The following is a 22,586-nucleotide window of genomic DNA, read 5'->3' as shown; positions in this document are numbered from 1 at the left end:
TGGCACTAAAGTAATTCAACCTCTGGTGAAGGTAGTTTTTAAAATTGTACACCTATAATTACTCCTAGTAGTATAAAATATTTCAGTAAAGGTTCATATTATCCAGAGAGATTCTATTGCAAGAAGGGAAGAGCAACAAAATACTGAAGCATATTATATAATGAAAGGCATTTTAAGTAGCATGAAATGGGTAATTTAATAGAATTTTGCATTAGAAATCCTAAGTTCAGTAATAATACCTTGTTTGTGGGCTTTCATATCAGGAAGGCTTTGAAAACCCATTACTAATTAGTCTGAGAGTCAAGTTTAATATTAGAAAGGATGAATCCACAACATTAAAAGATTTGAAATGTTTTAGTTAACATCTGCTTAAACAACTCATAACTCTGGGAATTTGAAACTAAAAATAATGTAAATATGAAGCAGTATAGCTTCTGCCCTGTGACAGTATTTGGCTCTTAGCAACTATATCCCATCTGTGAAGAAACAAGACCAGAAAATAATAAAATTTAAAAGTGATGATACAATAGCTAGATTTCTTGATGTCATCCATTAGGCAAATTCTTGGCTTGGTTACCTTTCCCTAGTTGGTCATATGCTGCTTATCATCCATAGCAGGTCTGGGCTTGAATGTATCAACCATTGTTGGCTTTGAGCCCAAAGACTCTGGCCATCTGCTGTTCAGTTCTACATTAGTGAGTTCCCTGTTTAATTGTCTGCTGGCTAACTTCCACTCTGTATTTTGCTTGAAGGACCTGGCTCAGTTCTTATTGTCCTTTCAGATCCACCTGATCTTTGTTCCATTTGGCTTCCTCTTCTTCCACCTGGTCTGTTTCAAACAATTTGATTGAAAGTCACAGTTTTACATTTGAGTGGTGGGTAATGAGGAGAGAAGGCGTGCCAAACATGATTTAGAACTATAAGTTTAAACAGCAACACCTGCTTGGAAGAAAGCTTCCAAAACAGCAAATATTAGAGCACATAGAACATTTAAAGTATGTATTTAGAAGTTCATAACATCTACCAACATTGAAGTTGAATAATAAAAACATTCTCTTGTTATGATTTGATTGCTTATTGTACCCTATGACTATTATTAAGTGTTGTACCTTGTTAATCTTGACTCGATGAATGTATATTTTCTTTTATGTACTCTGAGAGTATTTGCACCAAGACAAATTCCTTGTGTGCCCAATCACACTTGGCCAATAAAGAATTCTATTCTGTTCTATTCTGTTTATTCTATTCTACATGTAAAATCACAGGTTTACATTTGGCTTGAGACTTTTCTAATCCACTGGAAAGAACTGCATATTCCTCTACAAAGAAATAATAGGATTTCAAGAGCTGATACTGAGGAGCAATTTGTGGTTGCAGTAAAGTTGGGTCTTGACTCTTGCCAGATCCCGTCTGCCAATAGTTCCTCTTTTCAAATGATGTTCTACTTTTTAAGGTAACTTGAAAATACTTTACTTATGTCTTTTGCCTGTAGCTCTATTCCTTGCTCCTCACTATAGTCTTCCCATTAGTTCCACATAGTGAGGAAGGCAGATAGATTGCTGATCTGTACATGTACCATTTTACTTTTATTTAAGCAGGTGATAACTTTGAATTAATAAAATGTTATTTTCATCTCTCCTAACACTGAAAAACAATAGGGAAACAAAAACTTGCTTTTGGAAATTCAAGTGTTTGCAGAAGTATTATTTCTTATTTAAAAAAATCAAAACAAATTTAAAATTCTTTCTGTATATCTAAAGTGATTTTACTAAACAATCATGAATTATTCAGCAACCAATATATTTTTAAAAGTAGTTAGAAAACGAACAATTATGAAACAGATTGGAATTCTTCACAAGGAAACTTTCTGGGACCACATATTTCCTCTAAAGCATTTAGGAGTAAACTATATATAACATTTAGTAACCATATTTTTCACTCATCATGATGATTGTTTGCTGCCCAGAATCACTTGTTTGAAATGGGCAACTATAAAAAATAAATAATGCAAAATTGAAATGCTAGATATAGTGGATATAAAATGTCAATATACACCTGTTAAAATGCCAGATTTTTGAAATGTAAAAAACCAGATCAAGATAAATCGCTTCAGAATTCTTTCCACTTTTAATATAATACATAAGTTGTACAATTCAACTGAAAAACTGAAAGTTATTAAGCAAAAATAATAAAACATACAATAATGTAGTTTCATAAGTGGGCACAACCTCTTATAAGTAAGGATTTGTCTATGTCCAGAATTAACCAATCACATTTAAACTGATGGTAAATAGAAGTGCACACCTGTCATCAATTAAAGTGAAACTGATCAAGCCCATATAAAGCTCCACTGTTGTAGAATTTTTCTGACATTTATTCAGTTGCTTCTTACAGCAAAAGCCATAGTCTGCAAAGAGCTTACAAAGCATCAAAGGGATCTCATTGTTGGAAAGTATCAGTCAGGAGAAGGGTACAAAACAATTTCCAAGGCATTGGATATACCATAGAACATAGTGCAGCTAGTGAAGATAGTCAACAACAAGTGGAAAAGATAAAAAATGATTAAAAACCAAGAAAACAGGTCTGAGAGGCTGCCAAGGGACCTAAAGCACCAATAAATGATCTGCAGGAATTTCTGGCAAGTATTTTCCCTTATTCATCATATGTCTGGGCTGTAGGTAGGGTGTCAAGACAGAAACCTTGCTTTATAAATAGTAATAGCACTTTACAGCCCTCTCTAAGCGGTTTACAGAGTCAGCATATTGCCCCCAACAATCTGGGTCCTCATTTTACTGACCTCAGAAGGATGGAAGACTGAATCAACCTTGAGCCTGGTGACATTTGAACTGCCAAATTGCAGACAGCAGAAGTAGCCTGCACTACTTACTGTTTTTTTGTTTTGTTTTGCAAAAACCTACATCAAGTCTGATAAAAGAATGTGGGAAAGTATGATCTAATCTGAAACCAAAGTTGAATATTTTGGTGTTTGGTGCAGAAACAACACTGATCATTTCCAAAAGTACATCATAGTACACTATAGCAAGATGGTGGCAGCATTATGGTTTGAGACTGCTTTTCTTCAGCTATAAAGGGTGCTTTAGTCAAGATGGAGGGTATTGTGAACAGTTCCAGATATCACTCAGTTTTGGCACACAAGCTTCTGTCCTCTGCTAAAAAGCAGAAATGAAAGTGAATTTTACTTTTCAACATAATGATCCAAAGCATACCTCCAAATCAACAAAAGAATGGTTTCACCAGAAAAAGATCAAAGTTTTGTGGTGGCCCAGCCATAGCTTGGACCTGAATCAAATTTAAAATCTGAGGGATGACCTGAAGAGGACTGCACAGGAGATGCTCTCACATTCTCCATTAGACTGCTGCGAGAGTCTAGTGTGGGTGTTAGCCATATGGAGATTGAGCAGGGATCGTTAAGTAAGGACAGTTTCTCTGCCAGAGTCATCGATACTATTCAGGCATCTAGAAAGGCTTCTACCAACCGCATTTATGATGCAAGTTGGAGGATCTTCTGCACTTGGTGCAATAAGACTAGTCGTTTGTTCATGGAGTCTTCTTTTGGGGACATTCTTGAATTTCTGCAGGACAGGTTGGGCAAGCAGTTGTCGCCTAATACACTTCGCAGACAGATAGCAGCTTTGTCTTCAGTCTTGTCTATGGGGTCATTGGAATCTATGTTCAACATCCCTTAGTCCGCAAATTTCTCAAGTGGGCATTGAATCTATGTCCTGCTGTTGTTCACAGGTACCCAACCTGGGACCTTTCCAAAGTCCTGCGAACTCTTACAGGAACTCCCTTCGAACCACTAAGAACTATTGGCCTGTGTTTCACGACTATTAAGGTGGCCTTCTTGGTGGCCATCACATCGGCTAGAAGGGTTTCGGAACTGGCAGCTCTCTCTGTTAGGGCAGATCTTTGCATCTTTCAACATAACAGGGTGGTTCTGAGGCTAGATCCTACTTTTGTTATGAAAGTTAATTCTTTGTTTCACAGAAAGGAAGGAACTGGTCTTGCCAGACTTTTGCCCTAATCCGACCAATGAACTGGAGAAGAAATGGTATGCTCTGGATGTTCGCAGGGCATTGAAGATTTATGTTAAAAGACAGTCTCTCTCTTTGTTTCCTTTAAACCGTCTTGTTAGGAAACAAGATTTCCCCTTCAACTATGGGCAGGTGGATTCGTTCATAGCATCAGCTTATGAGACTCGGGGTCTCTCTGTGCCCAGTAGACTAACGGCTCATTCCACAAGGAGTGCAGCTGCAATGGCAGCTATTGAGATTTGCTGGGCACCTATTGAGGAGATTTGCTGGGCAACCACCTGGTCATCTCCGTTTATCCGCCATTACCGTCTGGACTCTTGCATCTGCGGATGCGGCTTTTGGCAGACGGGTGCTCCAGAGAGTTGTATTGGAGCAGGAGGATGAGGACCAGACCTGGCAGGCTCAATCATGTGATGAGAAGACATGAGGAACACCCACACTAGACTCTCGCAGTCCAACGAGAAATGACGTTCACAGGTAATTATACCAATGTCCCATCTGACAGATTTAGAGTGCTTTTGCAAGAAAAAGTGGGGAAAGGTTTCCAAGATGAGATGTGCCATACTAATAGGTTCCTACTCCAAAAGACTGAAGATTGTCAAAAATTAAAATGTGTTTCAACACAATATTAAGTTTAAGAGTGCGTACTTACACACTCATATTATTGTATAATATTTTACTGTTTTTCCCTGTGAAAGATATGTTTGTTTTTCAATTGAATGGTACGATTTATATGTTAAAGGTGAAAAAATTCTGAAATGATTTTTATACATCTCAAAGATTTAGCATTTTAACAGGGGTATGTAGATATTTTATATCCACTGTATGCATGCACATTTCCACTGAATATCTCAAAGAAATTGTTCCAAATTGAGAATAGAAAAAACCCTAGCATTACCTCTTTGCTATTTAAATTAAAACATTTATGTAGCATTCCCTATTAAAAATATAAAATTTGTCCAATTTTACATCATTAAATGCTATCATTAAGATCTAGCAGTTTGCGATATACACTGTATTTCAAACTATTTTATAGACCTTTGTTGTGAACTATAATGAAAAATGTACAAAATTTTTTGTACAAAACTTGAAATAAGAACAACCTTGAATTCAGAACTTATCATCTGGTAGCCAAATTCTCTATTATGTAAACCTCCTAAGAAAATATCAACATAGAATGTACTACTTTAATTCAATAAACAAATGTCTTACTGAATAAGCAGAATAACCTAACCAGAACCTACCCATAGTCTTTCAACTTCTAACCATTATAGGGAAGTTCATCTAACACCCTGACCAAATACACAGAGAAAAAGCCAGGTATTTAAGACTTTTAAAAAGCCAAAAGGGTGATTCATCTAAATCTCAGAATTATGCTGTTCCGGAAGGAAAACTCTATAACAAGAAGGTATATCTCAGGGGTCCCCAACCCCTAAGCCGCAGCCCTCTATCAGGCCTTGAGCTGTTTGGAATCGAGCCTCAGAAGTAACAGGCAAATGTATGGGCATCTCACTTGCATAGGCTGTGGTTGAGCGCGTGCCCGCACCATTCCATTTGCACAAGTGGTCAACACACGTGTCTGCTGCTCACATAAATGGGGCTGTGTTTGTGCCCGCCATTTGCGCAGAACCATCCCCTCAAACACCCCACCGGTCCCCAAAGCTGGAAAGGTAGGGGAACTTTGGTATATCTGGATGACACTTCTCTAAAGGGGGACCATAGCATGGTCATCATTTGGGTATTGTGGGACAGTCAGAATTAATTTGAAAAAGTTGGTCCACAAGTAACCCAGTCCTTTGCCATGAAGGACTTTATTAATAATAACTAATGTCATGAATTGCATCTAGAAGCCAGGGTAGTCCATGGAGTAATTGTGGTGTATCGGCGTACTCAAATGCACCCATTCATTACCTTCTGTCACTACAGTTGCAGCTTTCAGATTATTTTAAGAATAGTCCCATATAAAGTATGATATGTAGTCAACCCGGAGTTGACTAAGGTGTGAATGAGTAACCTTTCCTTCCCAGACTAGAAGCAGGCACAATTGGTACACAAGATGTATTTGTGGAAAGGCCCTTGTGGCATTTTGTCACAAATCAGCTTCAGATTATTCTCATTTATCCAGTTCTTTCTGAATCTTACACAATGATTGGTAGTCCTGTTTAACACTGTTTTTCATTGTTTTCATAACAGTTAAGATACCATTTAATCAGAACTGGTCTCATGAATTCTAACATTGTAAAGCATCAGAGAATTGTATAAAAATTGAATATAAATTCTATGAAATAGTTTCTTTCATTGTACTGCATTAAGAAAATGGTACACGCCTCTTATCTATTAAGTTCTGATTTGTTTGTAAATGATATTTATTATTTATCTTATAATCAATAAAAAAGGGAAAATGATGTCTAAAAATTCTGAAAAATGAAAAGGTTATTAAACATTTTAATTACTTGTAATTTCATTTATGCATAAGTTGTTACATAAAATATAAATTGTATTGTCTGTCCTTTTATTTCTGTGAGAGCTGATGCTGCTCTCTTTCTTGAAAACTCTTGTTCTTCTGCAAGTAACAGGTGATTACTTTTTATTGTCAGGCTGTGAACAGTGAACCTAGCAGCATGTCCCTTGTATTATTTTGTCCATTAGTCAAAGAAGTACAGATTTCTTTAAAAAATGTCCTTGTGAGAAGATACTATAATTGACATTTCATTCAATGAGTGTTTAAACTTTCTAAGCAATCTGAAGGAAATACAACCTCTGCTTTGGTGCCAGCTGTGTATGTTGCCATGGGAACTCAGTAGGGACTTAGCTGCTGATTAACTGTTCTAGGGACCACACCTGGCTTATTTGCATTCAATTTAAGTTGAGGAAATTTCAAAAGAAAAGGGGAGCTTAGATTAGCTAGTGGGTTGCCAAAAATGGATTGTCATTTTGACGCCTCCAGTTTGGACAACAAAAGCTATTTCTTATTCATCAGAGTTTTTGGCAGACTCATCCGTTCTTGGAATTTTGTAGATATCATGGTGGTAGATGTTGGTACAATTTTGATTACGCTTTGCATTCTCCTGTATCTTTCCTTTTATTAAGCAAATTCATTTCACCATTGTAGAATTGGTGATGTGATGGGAATTACTTTTATGGGGAGAAAACCACTCATTCTTCATAAATTTAATCTTGTGTTAACAAAAGCTTAAAAAGTGAAAGAAAAATGTGCATTTTAGTTCTTACAGATTTTGTAAAAGAAACGTGAGAAGTTGACTTATTCATATATCCATTGTTAACCCAAGATATACATGTGTTTGCTGATTCAGAGGTCCCTTCCACTCTTCTTTTCCCAGTCAGAGATGTTACACTGGACTTACAAATGAAACCAACCAATGTCTTAATTAAAAGACACATACAAATAACAAACCATAGAGACGTTTGGATAACTTCTTTTATTTTGGATTTACCAAAGAGATGTGTTAAACATATGAAGGAATTTTTGAGGAGAGACAAAGAGAAAATGAAAAAAAAATTTCTGGCATTTAAAGGGATTAAAGATTAAAGATTTTTAAAAGAAAAGTGAAGATATACAAAGTTGGTTCATTTGATCAAGGATAAAATATACATGTTCCAGGCCTTCATTCTAAAACAAAATAATTGTGCAGCATACACCCAACTAACCAACCTGACTAGCTGAGATGAAGGAAGCTGTAAATCAAAACATTTTGTAAGAAAACCAGGTTGGAAAAATGGGCTCTGGAGCCCTTGGTGCTCTAGGAGCTTAGTTATTTGCTTGTCTATCAGACAAGTACAAACACAGTACAACAACCAGAACACCAGGAAATAGGAAATAGACCATCTGTTGAACATATTTTCAAGATATTTTCAACATCTGTTCAAGAACATCTTCCAACAAAATGAGTACTCATGGAACTTTATCAAAAACGTCTGACCACTCTGCCCAGTAGAGCACAACCAACATAAAGCTCTGGAAGAATAACACTGCTATATACCAAAAACGTATCAGAAATAACTAATAGACTATTATAACTACCTAGCATCTCAGTAGCACAAAAATTAGCTAAAATCCTCCAAAATTTCTTAAGTACACCAGTGGCTGAAAAAGAAAAAACAGGAGTCATCTACAACATACAGTATAACAGCCACTCTGTAAGGCTGATAGGCAGAAGATTAATAAAGTGCATCCATGAACATCAACTAGCAGTCAGAAGGCACAACAACAGATGGGCTCAATCATAGTTTTAGTTAGGAAACAGAGCATTATGGATCAAGCAAAATTAAAAAATAGTAGGGAATTCCTGGAAGCTTGGCATTCAGACAAATCAATGGGCGCCTACCAATGAACTACGTTTATATACCTTTCATGACAGAATTAAAAGAAACAAGACCAGAACACACCTCTTCCAGCAACCAATATCCAGATAAGCAGATATTAATACCAGACAAATAAGCAGAAAACAATATCCTAATCAAGGAACTACCAAGGAAAAAACATCCTGATACTGACAAGTCAAGATCTTGTATATAAGCAAACAACACACTCAGGACCAAGAACTCCCCAATTCAACCCTCAACTACTACTACTACTACTACTACTACTACTACTACTACTACTAATAATAATAATAATAATAATAATGAAGAAGAAGAAGAAGTCGTCTTTATTGATTAGCCCTTGGGCCATATCAAAGTACAAAGTTCCAGCAACAATTTTATTTTGAATTGCTTTTATTAACTACATACTATATATTCTCTTCTATAGAAAAGTGAGTAAGTGCTAATCTTAAATTAGGCTTTAATACTGATTTAGAAGATAAAGATTGGTAAAGTATGGCCCCTATACTGTTATAACAGGATTAAAAAGATTAAAAGAAAACCTTATTTTTCACAATTGCTTTGGCTTTGGAAATGAGCAATAAGATTACTGAAAAAAGACACTTATTTTTGACAGATATTGGAACAGTAAGAAAATTGACATTGCAGCTAGTCTTGCTATTTCCAGAATTTGGTGAAACTGAAAATGAATTGCCAAATGGGAATTATAGAAACTAGGCATGCTAATTTACATGTCTTATTTGCATGATTAGCACTGCTATTTTGCATAATATGTAAATTATTCTGGCTTGGGGAAGTTGGGATGTGACAACCGTATCCTCTCAATAGTGTGAAGAGAAAAAACATCAAGGAAAGAATTGTGATTAAAGAATTGCACTGAATAATGCTGAATAGTTTGTTACAAATTCTGTTAACCTACAATACAAAGTTTATGTGGTTTATGTGTACAAGATCATGTAGGGCATATTTATTGTCTATTGCCATTTAGCACCTAGGCATGAAGCTAAATAAGTATTTAGTTCCTTTTTCCTCTTCTTTAATTTTTCAAACTAAATGATAAAAAAACTTTGGAGGCATCCAATAGTTAACATTATTTTAATAGGCATTTCTCTCCTAGAAAGAAGTTATTTTTCAGCAAGTTTCTCTCTTTCCTGTAGATTCCTAAACTAACTCTTATATGTGCAAAAAAGGTCTCAAGCAGTTTAGGAAACTTAATTTGGATCTTTTTTTAAATTTTCACATATTTATTTAATTATAAGTGTTACACAGGCATTTATAATGAATAGAAGTCTGTGAAGAAAGCAAAACAAGGCAAAAGGACCTACCTGGGACAACGGCAGTGCAATGCAAAAGAAATCCATAGGTGAAAGGAAGGACCAGAGATGAGTTTTGGCTGAATAAATACAATCCAGACGAAAGAAATATATTCTATTAGGTATAGGAATAGATTGTGACGTAAGAGTATGTCTTATATCATTCATTCTTTGATCTGACAGAATGAATGACAATGATGGCTGCTACTTGATAGTATTTGCTTGAAACGAAATGTTGGAGTCATTGGTGCTCTCTGAATTTGGCTGTTTTCTTGCAGACATTTTGTTATCCACCTAGGTAACATCCTCAGTGCTAGTTTTAATGTTTTAATCTTAAGTATATTCATATGTAAACCCACCAAAAATGTATCAAAAAGCTTGCTTGATTTGATTATGATGAAAGATTAATATAATCAATGAAGGATGAAAAATGAATTCAAGAGAGATAAGTTATGCCAAATATGGGACAGACTATTATTTTGGTCATATCTGGAGTGGAATTTGGTAAAAAGAACAGAATAGATAAGGAAGAAACGGAAAATAATGAAACAAACTGGACATATAGTATTGCACCTACATTAATAAATTAACTGATGTCTGCTTCGCAAACAAAACTTTCAAACTTGCTTTGACAAGACTTCTGCTCTCAGATAGGGTTCCTACTATGCTTCAGTAAATCAGTTCTGGAATTCTTCATCGAGAACAGGATTGTGGCTCATCAGTGGTCCAGTTGTGTGTGTGGAAACCATTATTCTATACCCAAAACTGTATCTCTGTTTATGCTTGCTGGGACTGCGGTTTTCTTTTGACCACCTTTGTGCTCATAACAGTGACAATCTCAACAATCTCCTGAAAGTTGTTATGGCCATTGTAACTTCGAACAGTAATTACATGAATGGTTACAGGAAGTAAGTCAAGGACTACTTACATATTAAAGAATTCCACGCAATATATTTAGAAGAACATTAATGGGAAATATGAAAAAGGATGTTTTGTGGAATGATGTGAAAAAAGTATGTACATTTTTCTTGATTGCTACAAAAAAGAGAATGACAGATGCCATTCTGAAGATTCTAAGGTTAGGATATACAGTTAGTTTGTTTTAAGGTTTTGGAATGTTATCTTATTTCCTTATCATGTAGATTTTATTTAAATACTTTGAATCCTCAAGAGTCACTTGATTGCAACTAAAGTCAACATATTAAATTCATATTGAATAATGTAGAAAGAAAAGATAGCTTTAAGGGGTAATCAAAGAGAGCAGGAAAACCGAGAACATTCAGAATAATTTTGATGGAATTAACCAATTATTTGGAAGTGAATAACAAGAACCCTCCAATGGAATGAACAGAATTAAAAACAAAAGTGTGAAAATATCGGTTGAAACAAAATTGAAACCCTGGAAAGAATATTTTAGATATTGATATGGGAAGGATAGTGGCGTATCAAAGTGGAATTGAAACAAATGTTCTCAGTTGTACTGGTTAGAGAATCCAAAGTGTGGATTGTCTTTGCTTCCTTGCTTGGAGACTGAGTCAAATGCTTACTTATGCCTCTTCCTACTGAGCATGCCCAGTTTTTGATTCAGTTTTCATGCAAGGAGGATGCACGGAGATAGTGCTCAAGAGAAAGAAACTTCAAACATGCTTTGGATTCCACAAACAACTCAGAAAACAAGTAAAATCAGTGAACTGTGAGTAAATGCTGTAAGAAATGGTAAGGTTTGGATATAGATGATTTAACAGAGAAATATGGATATGGTTTGCTTAGAAGTAGTTGTGTCACCTGATCTAACAAACAAGGTGACAATGACCAAAATTTGAAAAGCGCACCATACCACATGCTCAATACTATATATGTAGACAAGGTTTTTATATTCATCAAAAAATATGGATTTGAGAAAGTAAGTTTTACTTTCTTTTTTATTGTACATTTGTCAACTTAAAGAACCAATATGATAAAAGTGAATAATGCTGAATCAAATAATGTTTTGCACGAATATAAAGAAAAATTGCTGAATGTGATAAAATAAATGTAGTGCCAATAAATGGAATGTTTGTTGAATGATTCAAAACTGAGCAGGAAGTAAGATAAAATTGTGAGGTGTCATCTTTGCATCTTATAGAGCAAATGCGGCCTGTTGTTGGTCTCCTGAACCCTCCACGCCTCATGTTTTTGCCCTCTGCAGCATCAGAAGCACTCTGCAGGCCAGAAACGGGCCCATTTTTGGCCTGCAGAGTGTTTCTGTACGCCGGGGAGGGCAAAAATGGGAGAATAGAGGGTTTGGGAGGCCAAAAACAGGCCGTATTCGCTCTATAAGAATAACAGGTAGCACGGAGGGTTTGAGAGGCCTGCAGAGTGCTTCTGGGTGCTGGGAACGGCAAAAACGGGACACATGGAAGCAAAAAACTATTTTTCCTTGTTTTCCTCCTCTAAATCTAGGTGTGTCTTATGGTCTACTGTGTCTTATAGTCCGAAAAATATGGTATTTATGGGGAAAGGAAAAAGGTGTATTGCTTTCGCTGGAGCTATGAACATTTGTGGACTTTAGTATGCAAATAATACTGTGTATGCCAATAATACTTGGCCAAGAAATTTAATTATTTGCAACAAATGATGGGATGTAATAATGAACATAAATCTGAAAATTGTTGTATAGAATCCTCACATATTAACTTATGACTTAACAACCATTTGAAATTATGAAGGCTTCTGAAAGGGTGCTTTGTGGCCTGTAAAGCACTACCAACTGTTGCAAAATGTTGCACCACCCTCCCAGAGATCACATGATTGCAATCTGGCTGCAGTGGCTCAGTTAAAAATTCTTGTCAGCTGGACAGCTTTTGCCTAATTTTCAAACACAACATGAGATGGAATCAGCTCCCATTACTTGCCCCAGGTCCTGTCAATCCTGCAGTTTGAAAGCATGCAAATGTGAGTAGATAAATAGGTACCACTTAGATGAGAAGGTAACAACATTCCATGTTCTCGGTGTATAATCATGCTGTCCACATGAGCATGGAAATGTTTTGGGACAATGCTGGCTGCCTCAGGTAAGAAACTGAGATGAGCACTGTCCCCTGAGTCAGACACAACTCAAAAGAGGAAATCTTCACTTTTACCCAGGTCACATGATTGCAATCTGGGTGCTTGGCAGCAATCTGTTTGTACTTAAAACTGGGTGCTAAGCACTGTGATCACAGGATTGCCATTTGCTATGTTCAGTAAGTCATATGGAAGATGGCAGGGAATTTTGCAAACTGCTATTGCATACTGAGAGGATTCTCTTTCATCTATGGGACCTGGATGAAGGAGGTCCATGTCATTTTGTGCCTGCTTGGATGTCAGTAACCCAAAAATCCCTCTCTCTGAGTCTCTGCAGAGAACTCCACAGATGTAGAGAGAGAATGGTGCCCAGTTCTGTGCTTTCTTGAGATTAGCAGCCAAAATTCATGCATGAAGGCAATCCAAAATCCCTCTTCCCATGTCCATAGAGTGCCCTGAAAGGACAAGGAGAAACACCCAGCTCCATGCCTACTTGAACCTTGGCGGCTAAAATCCAACATGCATGGAGTTCAAAATCCCTCCACAGACATTAAATTAATTTTTTAACTAATTTTAATTTATTTTTTAAAATTATAGTCTAATATTAAATTAAGTGGCAAGAGGTTTGTTGTGAGGAACAAATGTCAAAAGAAGTAAAAATGGCAATGAATGAGAATGTACTTTTGCTTAACTTTAATGTCTGAATTTGAAAGTTGGATATGCCAGGAAAAGCATAAAAATAAATTGAATGCAACAGGAATGAGTTACTTAAGAAATGTGTGTGGTAAAAACAAGAAGAGGTAGAGTCAAGACTAAGGGGATATGAATAAGTGTGGACTGAATACAAAAGTGAGTGGCCTGTATGAACAAATTTTGGGGTTATTGCATGGGGTGAATAAGAATTGAATTGCAAAGCAAACCTATTGTAAGAAGAGTGAACAAATGTATTGTAAGAAGAGTGAATGGACTGAGAAAATTGTAGAATGGTGGTGTTGAGATCCTAAAAGAGGTGAGATTCAAAGAACAAAAAGAGTGTGAAGCAATGTATGGATATAGACGCAAAGGTGATTTGCAAGGATAGAAATGTATAGAAAGGTACAGTGAATGGTGTTGGTATAAATTAGATTTAGCTAATTCTCTTTCCGAATACTGATGCAATAGAACTGATGAACCCACTGAAATATGCCAAGCAACAGAAAAAGAATCAGTAAGGAGACTAACCAAACTATGCCAGCAAATCTGGAGAACAGCACAGGCTGGCCAAAAGGTTATAAAAGAACATTCTCCATTATAATGCCAAAAAAGGGAGTTGTACATTATGCTTAATACCACATGCTACCAAAATAATGCTTAGGGTTGAAACAGACACAACTTTGGGTTGAAACAGACACAAATTCCTGGTTTTATTTATTTTTATTTCTTAAAAAAAATTAAAGAGATAATGCTTTTCCTACAGTAGTATTTTAGTTATTTTATTTTGATTGAAAAACTTAACAGTTGAAAAAGATAGTCCCGTTTAATTAAATAAAAAATATAGCTCCACTATGTCTGACTTATCACTTACAGAGCAAAAGTATTTTATATTTAGATTCTCATAAGATAGGTGTATTTTCCATGAGTTGCAAGATCCTATTAGCTGTAACTTTTTGTGGTTACTTCATATAGCCATATGCAGCCATAGGAACAAATATAGGTAATCCCCAAGTTATGACGGTTCACTTAGTGACCGTTCAAAGTTATGACATAACCCCCCATGTACTTATGATACAGTTCCAAAATCACAAATGTTGCAGCACCACAACAGTTGTTCACACTTACAAACGACCGCAGAGACTATGTAACATTTGCTCTGCCTCTCCCTGCTCCCCCTACAGGCATTAGGCCTATGGATACTCACCTTGGGAAGATCTAGCAAGTTTCTTGGCCTGTTCAGTGGTTCAGGTCTTCAGTGGGTTTACAGAGAATGAAGGCCTAAAGTACCACAAGATCAGTAGCCCATGCATCTCTCCAGGCCTCTGTTCTGATCGGCAAAGTCCTTTCCTCAAGTCCTTCGCTGATGAGAACGGAGCCCTGGAGGGCATACACATCTCTCTGTGCCTCCATTCTAGTCAGCAAAGGCCTTTCCTCAAGTCCTTTGGCGATAAGAATGGAGCCAGGAGGGGCGCATGCATACCTCTGTGCCTCCATTCTTGTCAACAAAAGCCTTCCCTCTAGTCTTTTGCCTAGGAAAACAGATGCCTGGAGGGACGCACCCGGCTGTTCCAGACTCCATTCTTATTTGCAAAGGACTTGAGGAAAGGCCTTTGCCAGCAAGAATGGAAGTCCAGGAGGATGTGCATGCCCCTCTCAGGCGCCCTTCTCATCAACAAAGTTTTTGCAAAATGACAGAGCATATAGGGAAACAATACCTCATTCCTGTAGGCCTCGGCAAGCCTTTGCTGAAGGCAAAACCATAGTAGAGAGGCTGGAAAGGAGACAGCTCCACTGATCATTGAGATCTATGCAAGGTAAGTGACCCAGTCGGGCATGATGATGGGGAAGCAGGAAATATCTCAGTGAATCGGGGAAAGCGCTAGGCCTCCCATGGCCTTCCTCACCGAGATACCTCTTGCGATTAGCAAATGTGTTAACGTGATTCACTCCTACGAATCCTCAGGTTACAAATGCAATTGGCAGGCTCCATTACATTCGTTACTCGAGGACTACCTGTATGGATAAAGATATAATTATTACCTGTGCAAAATACATTTATTCATACACACTGGGTAGGTTTGAATTAATCAGCTAATTATTTATCTGCAGATTTCTGATTGAAATGAATCAGTAAAAATACCATTACTGAATTTTTAGCTGAAAAGATTCTCATTGTGATTTGCATAAAAGTCCTCAGCTATTATGAATGTAAAACAGCTCGTTTGAAAATTTTATTTTCCTTCATATTGAAACAAAACAAAACTATCCAGTAGTTAATAGCTCTCTTCATTATGAAAGGTTGAATAAATGGTGGATTATGGACAAATCCAATTAAGCTGCAGTAATAGGCTGTATCTAATGCTGATCAAAACAAGTGGTGGACAGATCCCTTTCTCTTCCTACAGATTCCTTATTTCCTTCAAATCTCATCTAGAGCACATTTTGTGGCAACATAAAAGAATAGAGAAAGAGAAGAAGCCAATTTATGTGCTATAGTTCTTTTTTAAAACTTGTGTCATTAAGTAATTTTTTCTTAAGCTAGTTTTTGAGAGTATGGTTTTTATTCGATTTTAATAAAATTAGACATTTTAGGAATATAAATATTTAGTTTTGCAGTTGCAAATAAATACATTTAGGGAACAGCTTTTAAGGCATATTGGGGAGGTGGCAAATATTGCTTGTCATATCTGTCAGTGTTGACTGCCTTTATAAAGCAACTAACATGAGTAGATTTGTGTTGCTTTTCTCTGTAAGATTTTGTTCTTTTGCAGGACTTATTTAGAAAATACCACATAAATGCACAGGTAGTTAGGTAAATTGTGTTCATCTTCTAACTTGCTAATGGGGGTGGGAGGGTTATTTAGATGGTGAAGAGAGCTTTTCCAAATCTCTTTTATTACAGAACTAATTGTTGCTAGGAGGAATAAGATTAAAGATGCTTAAGTCTGTGAGGTTGTTTTTAATTTGTATGTGGCATTTTGAGAGATTTTTCTTATGTCTTTCCCTTCCCTATTTCTCCATGGTACTGTGCTCAAGTTAGGTCTGAGAAGCAAAGCTATTGGAAGAAATTTCATTTTGTTCCCTAATTATTATGCTGGCACTTGGAAGATAATTTTTCCCTTCATGCACTGCCAATTAATATGTAAATGAGCTGATAAATATTTATATCATGATTTAAATTATGCAGGGAGTGCTTTCAGTGTACTCTGCAAATGAATTGTTCATGGACTTCAAAGTGCTGGCTGCTGTGCTAACGAGGGGAGATTTGCATAAGGCCCTAATCAGGCGCATACTGATTAAGCTTCATTATGGAAACTGCCAGCTGCAATCTTTGTTTCTATTTTATTAAAAAAAGGGGAACTTTTCATGCTTCAGTCGCCTTGACAATGTCAGACACAGCTAGTAGGAGACACTAAAAGTCCACAGAGCAACTGAAGTTTCTCTGTTCAGCTGAAGATTGCTATGGTGTAACTGAAGTTGTACTTTTTCCTACTCCTGACCCCCCTTCCTTCTTTTAAGAATAGTAGTATATGCCTTTTATATTAGAAAGTATTTTTTTCTTTCCTTGGACTACCATAAATCTACAGAAGATTGCACAACAATGCTGGACTGCAGCGACTATGTTTTAGGTGGGTATCAGTTTCACTGACTTCTTGCAAGCATGTAATATGGAAATAGCGGTTGTTAAAATTGACTAAATATACAGACTTAATTGCATATGTAGAATTGGGGGATGCATTTGAAATGTTGAAATCTGTCAGTGATTCAGTAGCAAACGCCTTCCCCGTTCTTCATTTTTCTTCCAGAGAATCTTACTCTTCAACATTGGAGAAATGGAGTTGCTCATGACTGTCAAGAATGGAAGCTTACAGAATTTTAAATTTTAAAACATTTGTCTTTTGACAGAAATAAGAATTTGCTTACTTGTATATAATACTGTATCTATTCTAGGGTTTTAGGAGAATAATGTCATTCATTGTAGCTTCATCAGTTCATCTTATATTTTATTTGTATGTGTATATTTCTGAACTGAAGTCACACTTCACTATTTAAAGCAAGCAAACATTACTAGCAACCATTGCTTTTCATACCAACTATTTAGCTACTAACATTATCTCCTAATTTAATTTCTATTAAATGAATGTTTTTATTTTCTTTAAATATATATATTTAAAGTTAATAGAATTTTCTACCTCCAGGACTTAATATTTAGCATTTTTAAATTTATGAAAAAGTATTTAATTACTTTTAAATAAAAACAGCACAGATTGAACTGTTTTAGAATGATTATTTCAAACTCTTCATATTTGGATTCATTTTCCACCATGGTTTTCACTTCAGTTGTATTCAAGGGATTTTCATCTGGCCTTTTGAAATTTTGTGAATTAGATGAATTAATTTTGATAACTGTATCTGAGAATAATAATGAACATTAGCTGTATATATAGACTTTAGTGTTAGCAGACCATCCCCTCCATACCCCTTCTTATTTGTTTTGAAATGTTAACAATTATGTGGTTGGCTAACTTCCGAGTATTAGAGATCTGTCAGAACAGTACTAAGAATGAATCTAGAAGTTAATTAGCATATGACTTCAGTATTGCACCTGTTATTCTCTGTCCTTGCTTCAATAGAATATGTTTACTTTAGAATACAGAATTGTTTTAGTGCCATAGTAAAACATTAGATTTGCTGCATTTTATGAAAAAAAAACAATAGTTAAAAATGTGAATTTGTTCTACCATGTGCTATCCAAATTATGGTGCCTTATAGTCACACCTATTAAAAATACATCTGTCTAGTACTTTTGCATTCACCTTTAAATTAGACTCACTTTAGAATACAGAATTGTTTTAGTGCCATAATAAAATATTAGATTTGCTGCATTTTATGAAAAAGAGAAATGCAAAGTTAAAAATGTGAGTTTGTTTACCATGTTCTATCCAAATTATGGTGCCTTATAACCAATAACAAATTGACATTAAAAAAGCATTTGTCTAATACCTTTGCATTCACCTTTAAATTAGACTCATCTTGTGGATTATAGCAGGATTCCAATTCTTTCTGAATTTTCTTTTTATATTGGTGAGCCAGATACCTCTGGGAGTTCACAAGTAGTTCACGGAGGTTCTGTTTGCTTTTGAAGTTCTCTTGAGCTACTTAGTGTCACTGTATCATGTGGTTGTAAATTCATTACAGCAGTCTTGTAATAAGGCATAAGGGATTATCTGTCTTCTTTCAACTAAGTTCTAGATAATGCGAGAGCAAGGGCATCCTCTCATGTTGAAGTACATAATTTCTTCCTCTTCATGATCATTTTATACTATTATGGTAATACATCCCATTAAACATGTTTCCATTATATTGAAATCAAAATATTATATTTGTTTCAACATGTTTATGCCTAACACGCACAATTTTTCTGTCCATCTCCCTCCCCCTCTCTCTCTTCCCCTCCCTCCCTCTCCCCCCCTCTCTCTTTTTCTGTGAGTGTGTGTGTGTTGTGTTTGATGCAGTCTAATAAATTCATTAAACTTTCAGAACAGGCATAGAATTTTCTGTTGTACAAATGTATTTATAATTGGTGGAGATAAAAAAATCATTTTTGAAAATTGAGTCCTTGTAAATAAGACATACTGCAGTGTGTGTGTGTGTGTGTGTGTGTGTGTGTGTAATATATAAAACATTTTGATTTTTAGGCCATGTAATCATGAGGAAACTGGTCTTTTATATGAATGAATTAGTTTCACAATGGACAGTACTTTACCATCATTTTTACCATGATTTTGCATTACTATATGATCTGGCTCTGTTTCATATTATTCAGATAACTGCATGCATGATGCAAAAGTAAAGTTTCATTATTGGTGAAGCAGTAGCTGCTGAGATAATCACCTGTGACAAAGAAGAAAGTGATAAAACTAGGGTGATAAAACTAGGGTATAACATAATCTACAGATGCACATCAAACACACATTCATATATACTTACACAGCATGTCATTTTCATACTAAGAATGATAGCCCAAGCTTTATAATTATTTATTTAAATTTATTATACCCGTCCCGTGTACTTTGATTGAAACTAAATTGGAAAAAATATGTCTTTAATGTTCAAAGTGCATTTTTCCCATGCTGTATTAAAAGAGGAACAAAATATTGTGTTCTGAAATCTGTTAATTGGTATATAACATAGTAATTTAAGTTTACATTGAAAATGAGCAGTAGAATTTCCTATTCTTGTCTTCACCGCCATCTTGCATGCATAACCCAAATTTGCTCCCAAATTGCCTTCTAGCCTTTAGAGAAAATTTGGGGGATGCCTGGATTATAAAAATAAGTAATGGCAGAATGGAATTTGCCAACGAAATGTTACTGTTGGAACCAGGCCAAAGTGTTAGTTTAAAAATCTGTTTTTGAAAACCTAAAAGTATTCATATAAGAGGGTTTTGTTTAATGTGCATTGAAACAAACAACTTCATGGAATCGTCATTTTCAAGTTTGGAATTCGAAGTAATTTATATAATGGCAAGAAAATACATTGATAATCTGCAATATAATGTAGTCAGGTTTCCAAAGTTTCATTTTTCAAGTTACACATGGATTTTTCTCCCATTTCATTTTTTATCTTATGAAAAATGAGCCTTTGCCTAAGTTAATATTTATATATTACTTATTGTTTTCTCAAGATTTCTTTGTGCGTGTGATAAGTAAGTAAATTATTTTGTTTCACAGGTTTGGAGGATTTGATTTCTGCCTTTGGCAATTTTTACTGCAATTTTAATGCAGTCTTTACTTATAAATAAAAACTATATATTGTCCTAAAAAGGCACTCTCGGAACTCTCCTAGCTGTTTCTAGTTTTTGATTGTAAACTTTTATAGAAGTCGAAGAACATACCCAGGTATCTGTTGTACAAGATTTGTTAATTATTTGAACTTGACAGTATATGTTACTTACTGACACTGTTGGGCCTATCACTTTACTAAAACTCCATTTTAGGAGCATGTCATTCAAGCAGAGTAACAATTCAAGTAGGCATTCAAATCCAGATATTACTCCTGTCTTCTGATTTATAATTCCCAGGTTGAGTGACAATTTACCCCATTGCTTTCAGAAATGGACAGCTGTTCTTTCTACCCAGGATAATGATGGCTGTGAATAGATGTGGGGGAAAATTACAACAGAAATAAACACAAGACTTCTTGTACCAGGGATATTCCCTCACTATCAATTTTTACAGAACAATTTAAGTTCATGAAGATTTAGTACATTAATAAAGGTACAAAAAACAAGTAGTTTTTGTTTATTTTCCTAATGTTCTAGAATAATTATCTGGATTGTAGTAATAAAAACCCTAAATATGCCATAACTGACAAGATGAATGGATGATATTTTATAATGATTGGCTACAATATCATTGTTTCATACAATTCTAACAGAAATCAGTTTGCTTGCAGAAAAAAGTCTGTTCATAACTGGGAAGTCATGGAACAAAGTCAAATAAAGATCTAGGATATAATGAATGATAGTACTTGAAATAGGTTCAAAGTTGTTTTTATGATTTAGATTTTTGTTGCATCATTTAAATGTCAGAACTATTCAGTTTTATTTTCTTGATTTTTTTTACTCCTAGAAATATATAGAACTCTCCTACTATCAGCAGTAAATATTGTATTGTTATTAAATGGTAATGTTTGTTGTATTACTATTGCACAATGTCAATATTGGGGAGATTGCAATGTTAGAAAAGGATTTCTTAAAAATAAATGCCAGGATGTGTCATCACATTCATGATAGCTTACATATATCATGGGAACTTCTCAGAAGATGTATCTGCATCAGTACAAGAAATGTGATTGCCACTGAGAGAGTTACAGTGGAAGGAAAGGTAAAAAACTTTGGAAAGTTGTATAAGAATTTCAATAAAACAAATTCTAAATAAAACTCAGTAGAAAATGCCAATGAAACAAAATATCAATGAAGGCTACTTGTTTAGCCAATATTTTTATTTATTGCTAAAATAATTAATTGTAACAATGAAACAGATAATTCTTATTCCAGTAGTTCGTTTTAATAGTAAACTATTTAAAAGTTTGTAGTGATGGGGGATTTTTTTGCCCTGGTTTTCTTTCAATATACGTGTGAATGCAAATTTATCAGTTAGGGTACAGTGTACTACAGACTGATTAATAAAAATGTCATGATTACCACAGTCATAAATATAGAGTCAGTAGGACTTTTTTCTCCTAATCACTCTTTTTTTCTTTGTTGTTTATTTCTGATGCAGACTCAAGAATGAATACTCCGTCAGAAACCAGTAAACCTGTAAAAATGGAGAGCGGAGATGGGGAAACAGGTACGAATAGTACTTGAATCAGGTTTATTAATAACACCATAGTAATTACATAAACAGATTTGCTTGCTTCCTACTTTTCTGTGCTCAGTATGGCAATATGTTGAGCAAGACATCTATGCACCAATCCTATGTAAATGTGTATTAATAATAGATATACATTTTGTCCTGAAGTATAAAGGGCTGTCCTTGTTAATTCCTCTATTCATATTTGTGTTTATCCAATGCATATCTTCTGTTTCCCAGCACCACCATGGTAGAGAACCTGTTACATATAAAATGTGAAGTTGGCAATCTGTTGCTTTGTATGCTTGTTGGCATGTTTGTGTTTGCTGTTATGAATAAAAGAATTGCCTATGGAGTAACAGAAGGGTGCAAAAAATATTGACAACCCAGATTTTAGTTCTGTAGTTATTTTTGAGTTTAGTCAATTACATTGGTAGTGATAGGGCATTCCAAAAGTTCTGCTGTTTTAAACTTCTTTGGCATGTAAAACAACTATTTTAACTGACACTGACTGTAAAGGTAGGTTATGATATTTTCACTGTGAGTTGGTAAAGAAACAGTCTCAACAATAACTTTTAAGAATTTATTTTGAACTCAGTTTTTAAATCTATATCTGTAATCTTCAGATGTTTTGAGTTGCTGTCTGTTTTTCTTTACCCTTTCAATTTCTTTTTTACATTGTAATCGTACATATTATTTTGCTTTTGTCTGAGTACAACCATTTTTATTCAATGCTAATTCTACTACAAAGTGATCTTTCTCATTTGATTAAAAAA

General features: G+C 35.2%; 1 protein-coding gene across 12 annotated transcripts in view; it reads left to right on the top strand.

Annotated features, from left to right (window-relative positions):
* Positions 1 to 22,586, top strand: part of POU2F1 (POU class 2 homeobox 1) — a 95,658-nt gene that overhangs the window by 41,343 nt on the left and 31,729 nt on the right. For 7 of the 12 annotated variants that reach the window (XM_087937477.1, XM_087937475.1, XM_087937468.1 and 4 more), the window contains exon 2: positions 21,739 to 21,807. In XM_087937477.1, coding sequence (XP_087793603.1) covers positions 21,739 to 21,807 — 69 coding nt within the window. Of the gene's footprint in view, positions 1 to 16,962; positions 17,080 to 20,563; positions 20,731 to 21,738; positions 21,808 to 22,586 lie in introns of those variants that run through there. The other 5 variants (XM_087937471.1, XM_087937470.1, XM_087937473.1 and 2 more) reach the window with 4 other exon arrangements.

Source organism: Pseudonaja textilis, chromosome 7 (assembly GCF_049901715.1).
Source record: "Pseudonaja textilis isolate UNSWEBS1 chromosome 7, rPseTex1.2, whole genome shotgun sequence".
In the NCBI taxonomy this organism is placed as follows: Eukaryota; Metazoa; Chordata; class Lepidosauria; order Squamata; family Elapidae; genus Pseudonaja; species Pseudonaja textilis.
Note: the sequence above shows the minus strand (reverse complement) of the source record. Positions and strands in the feature narration are given on the sequence as shown.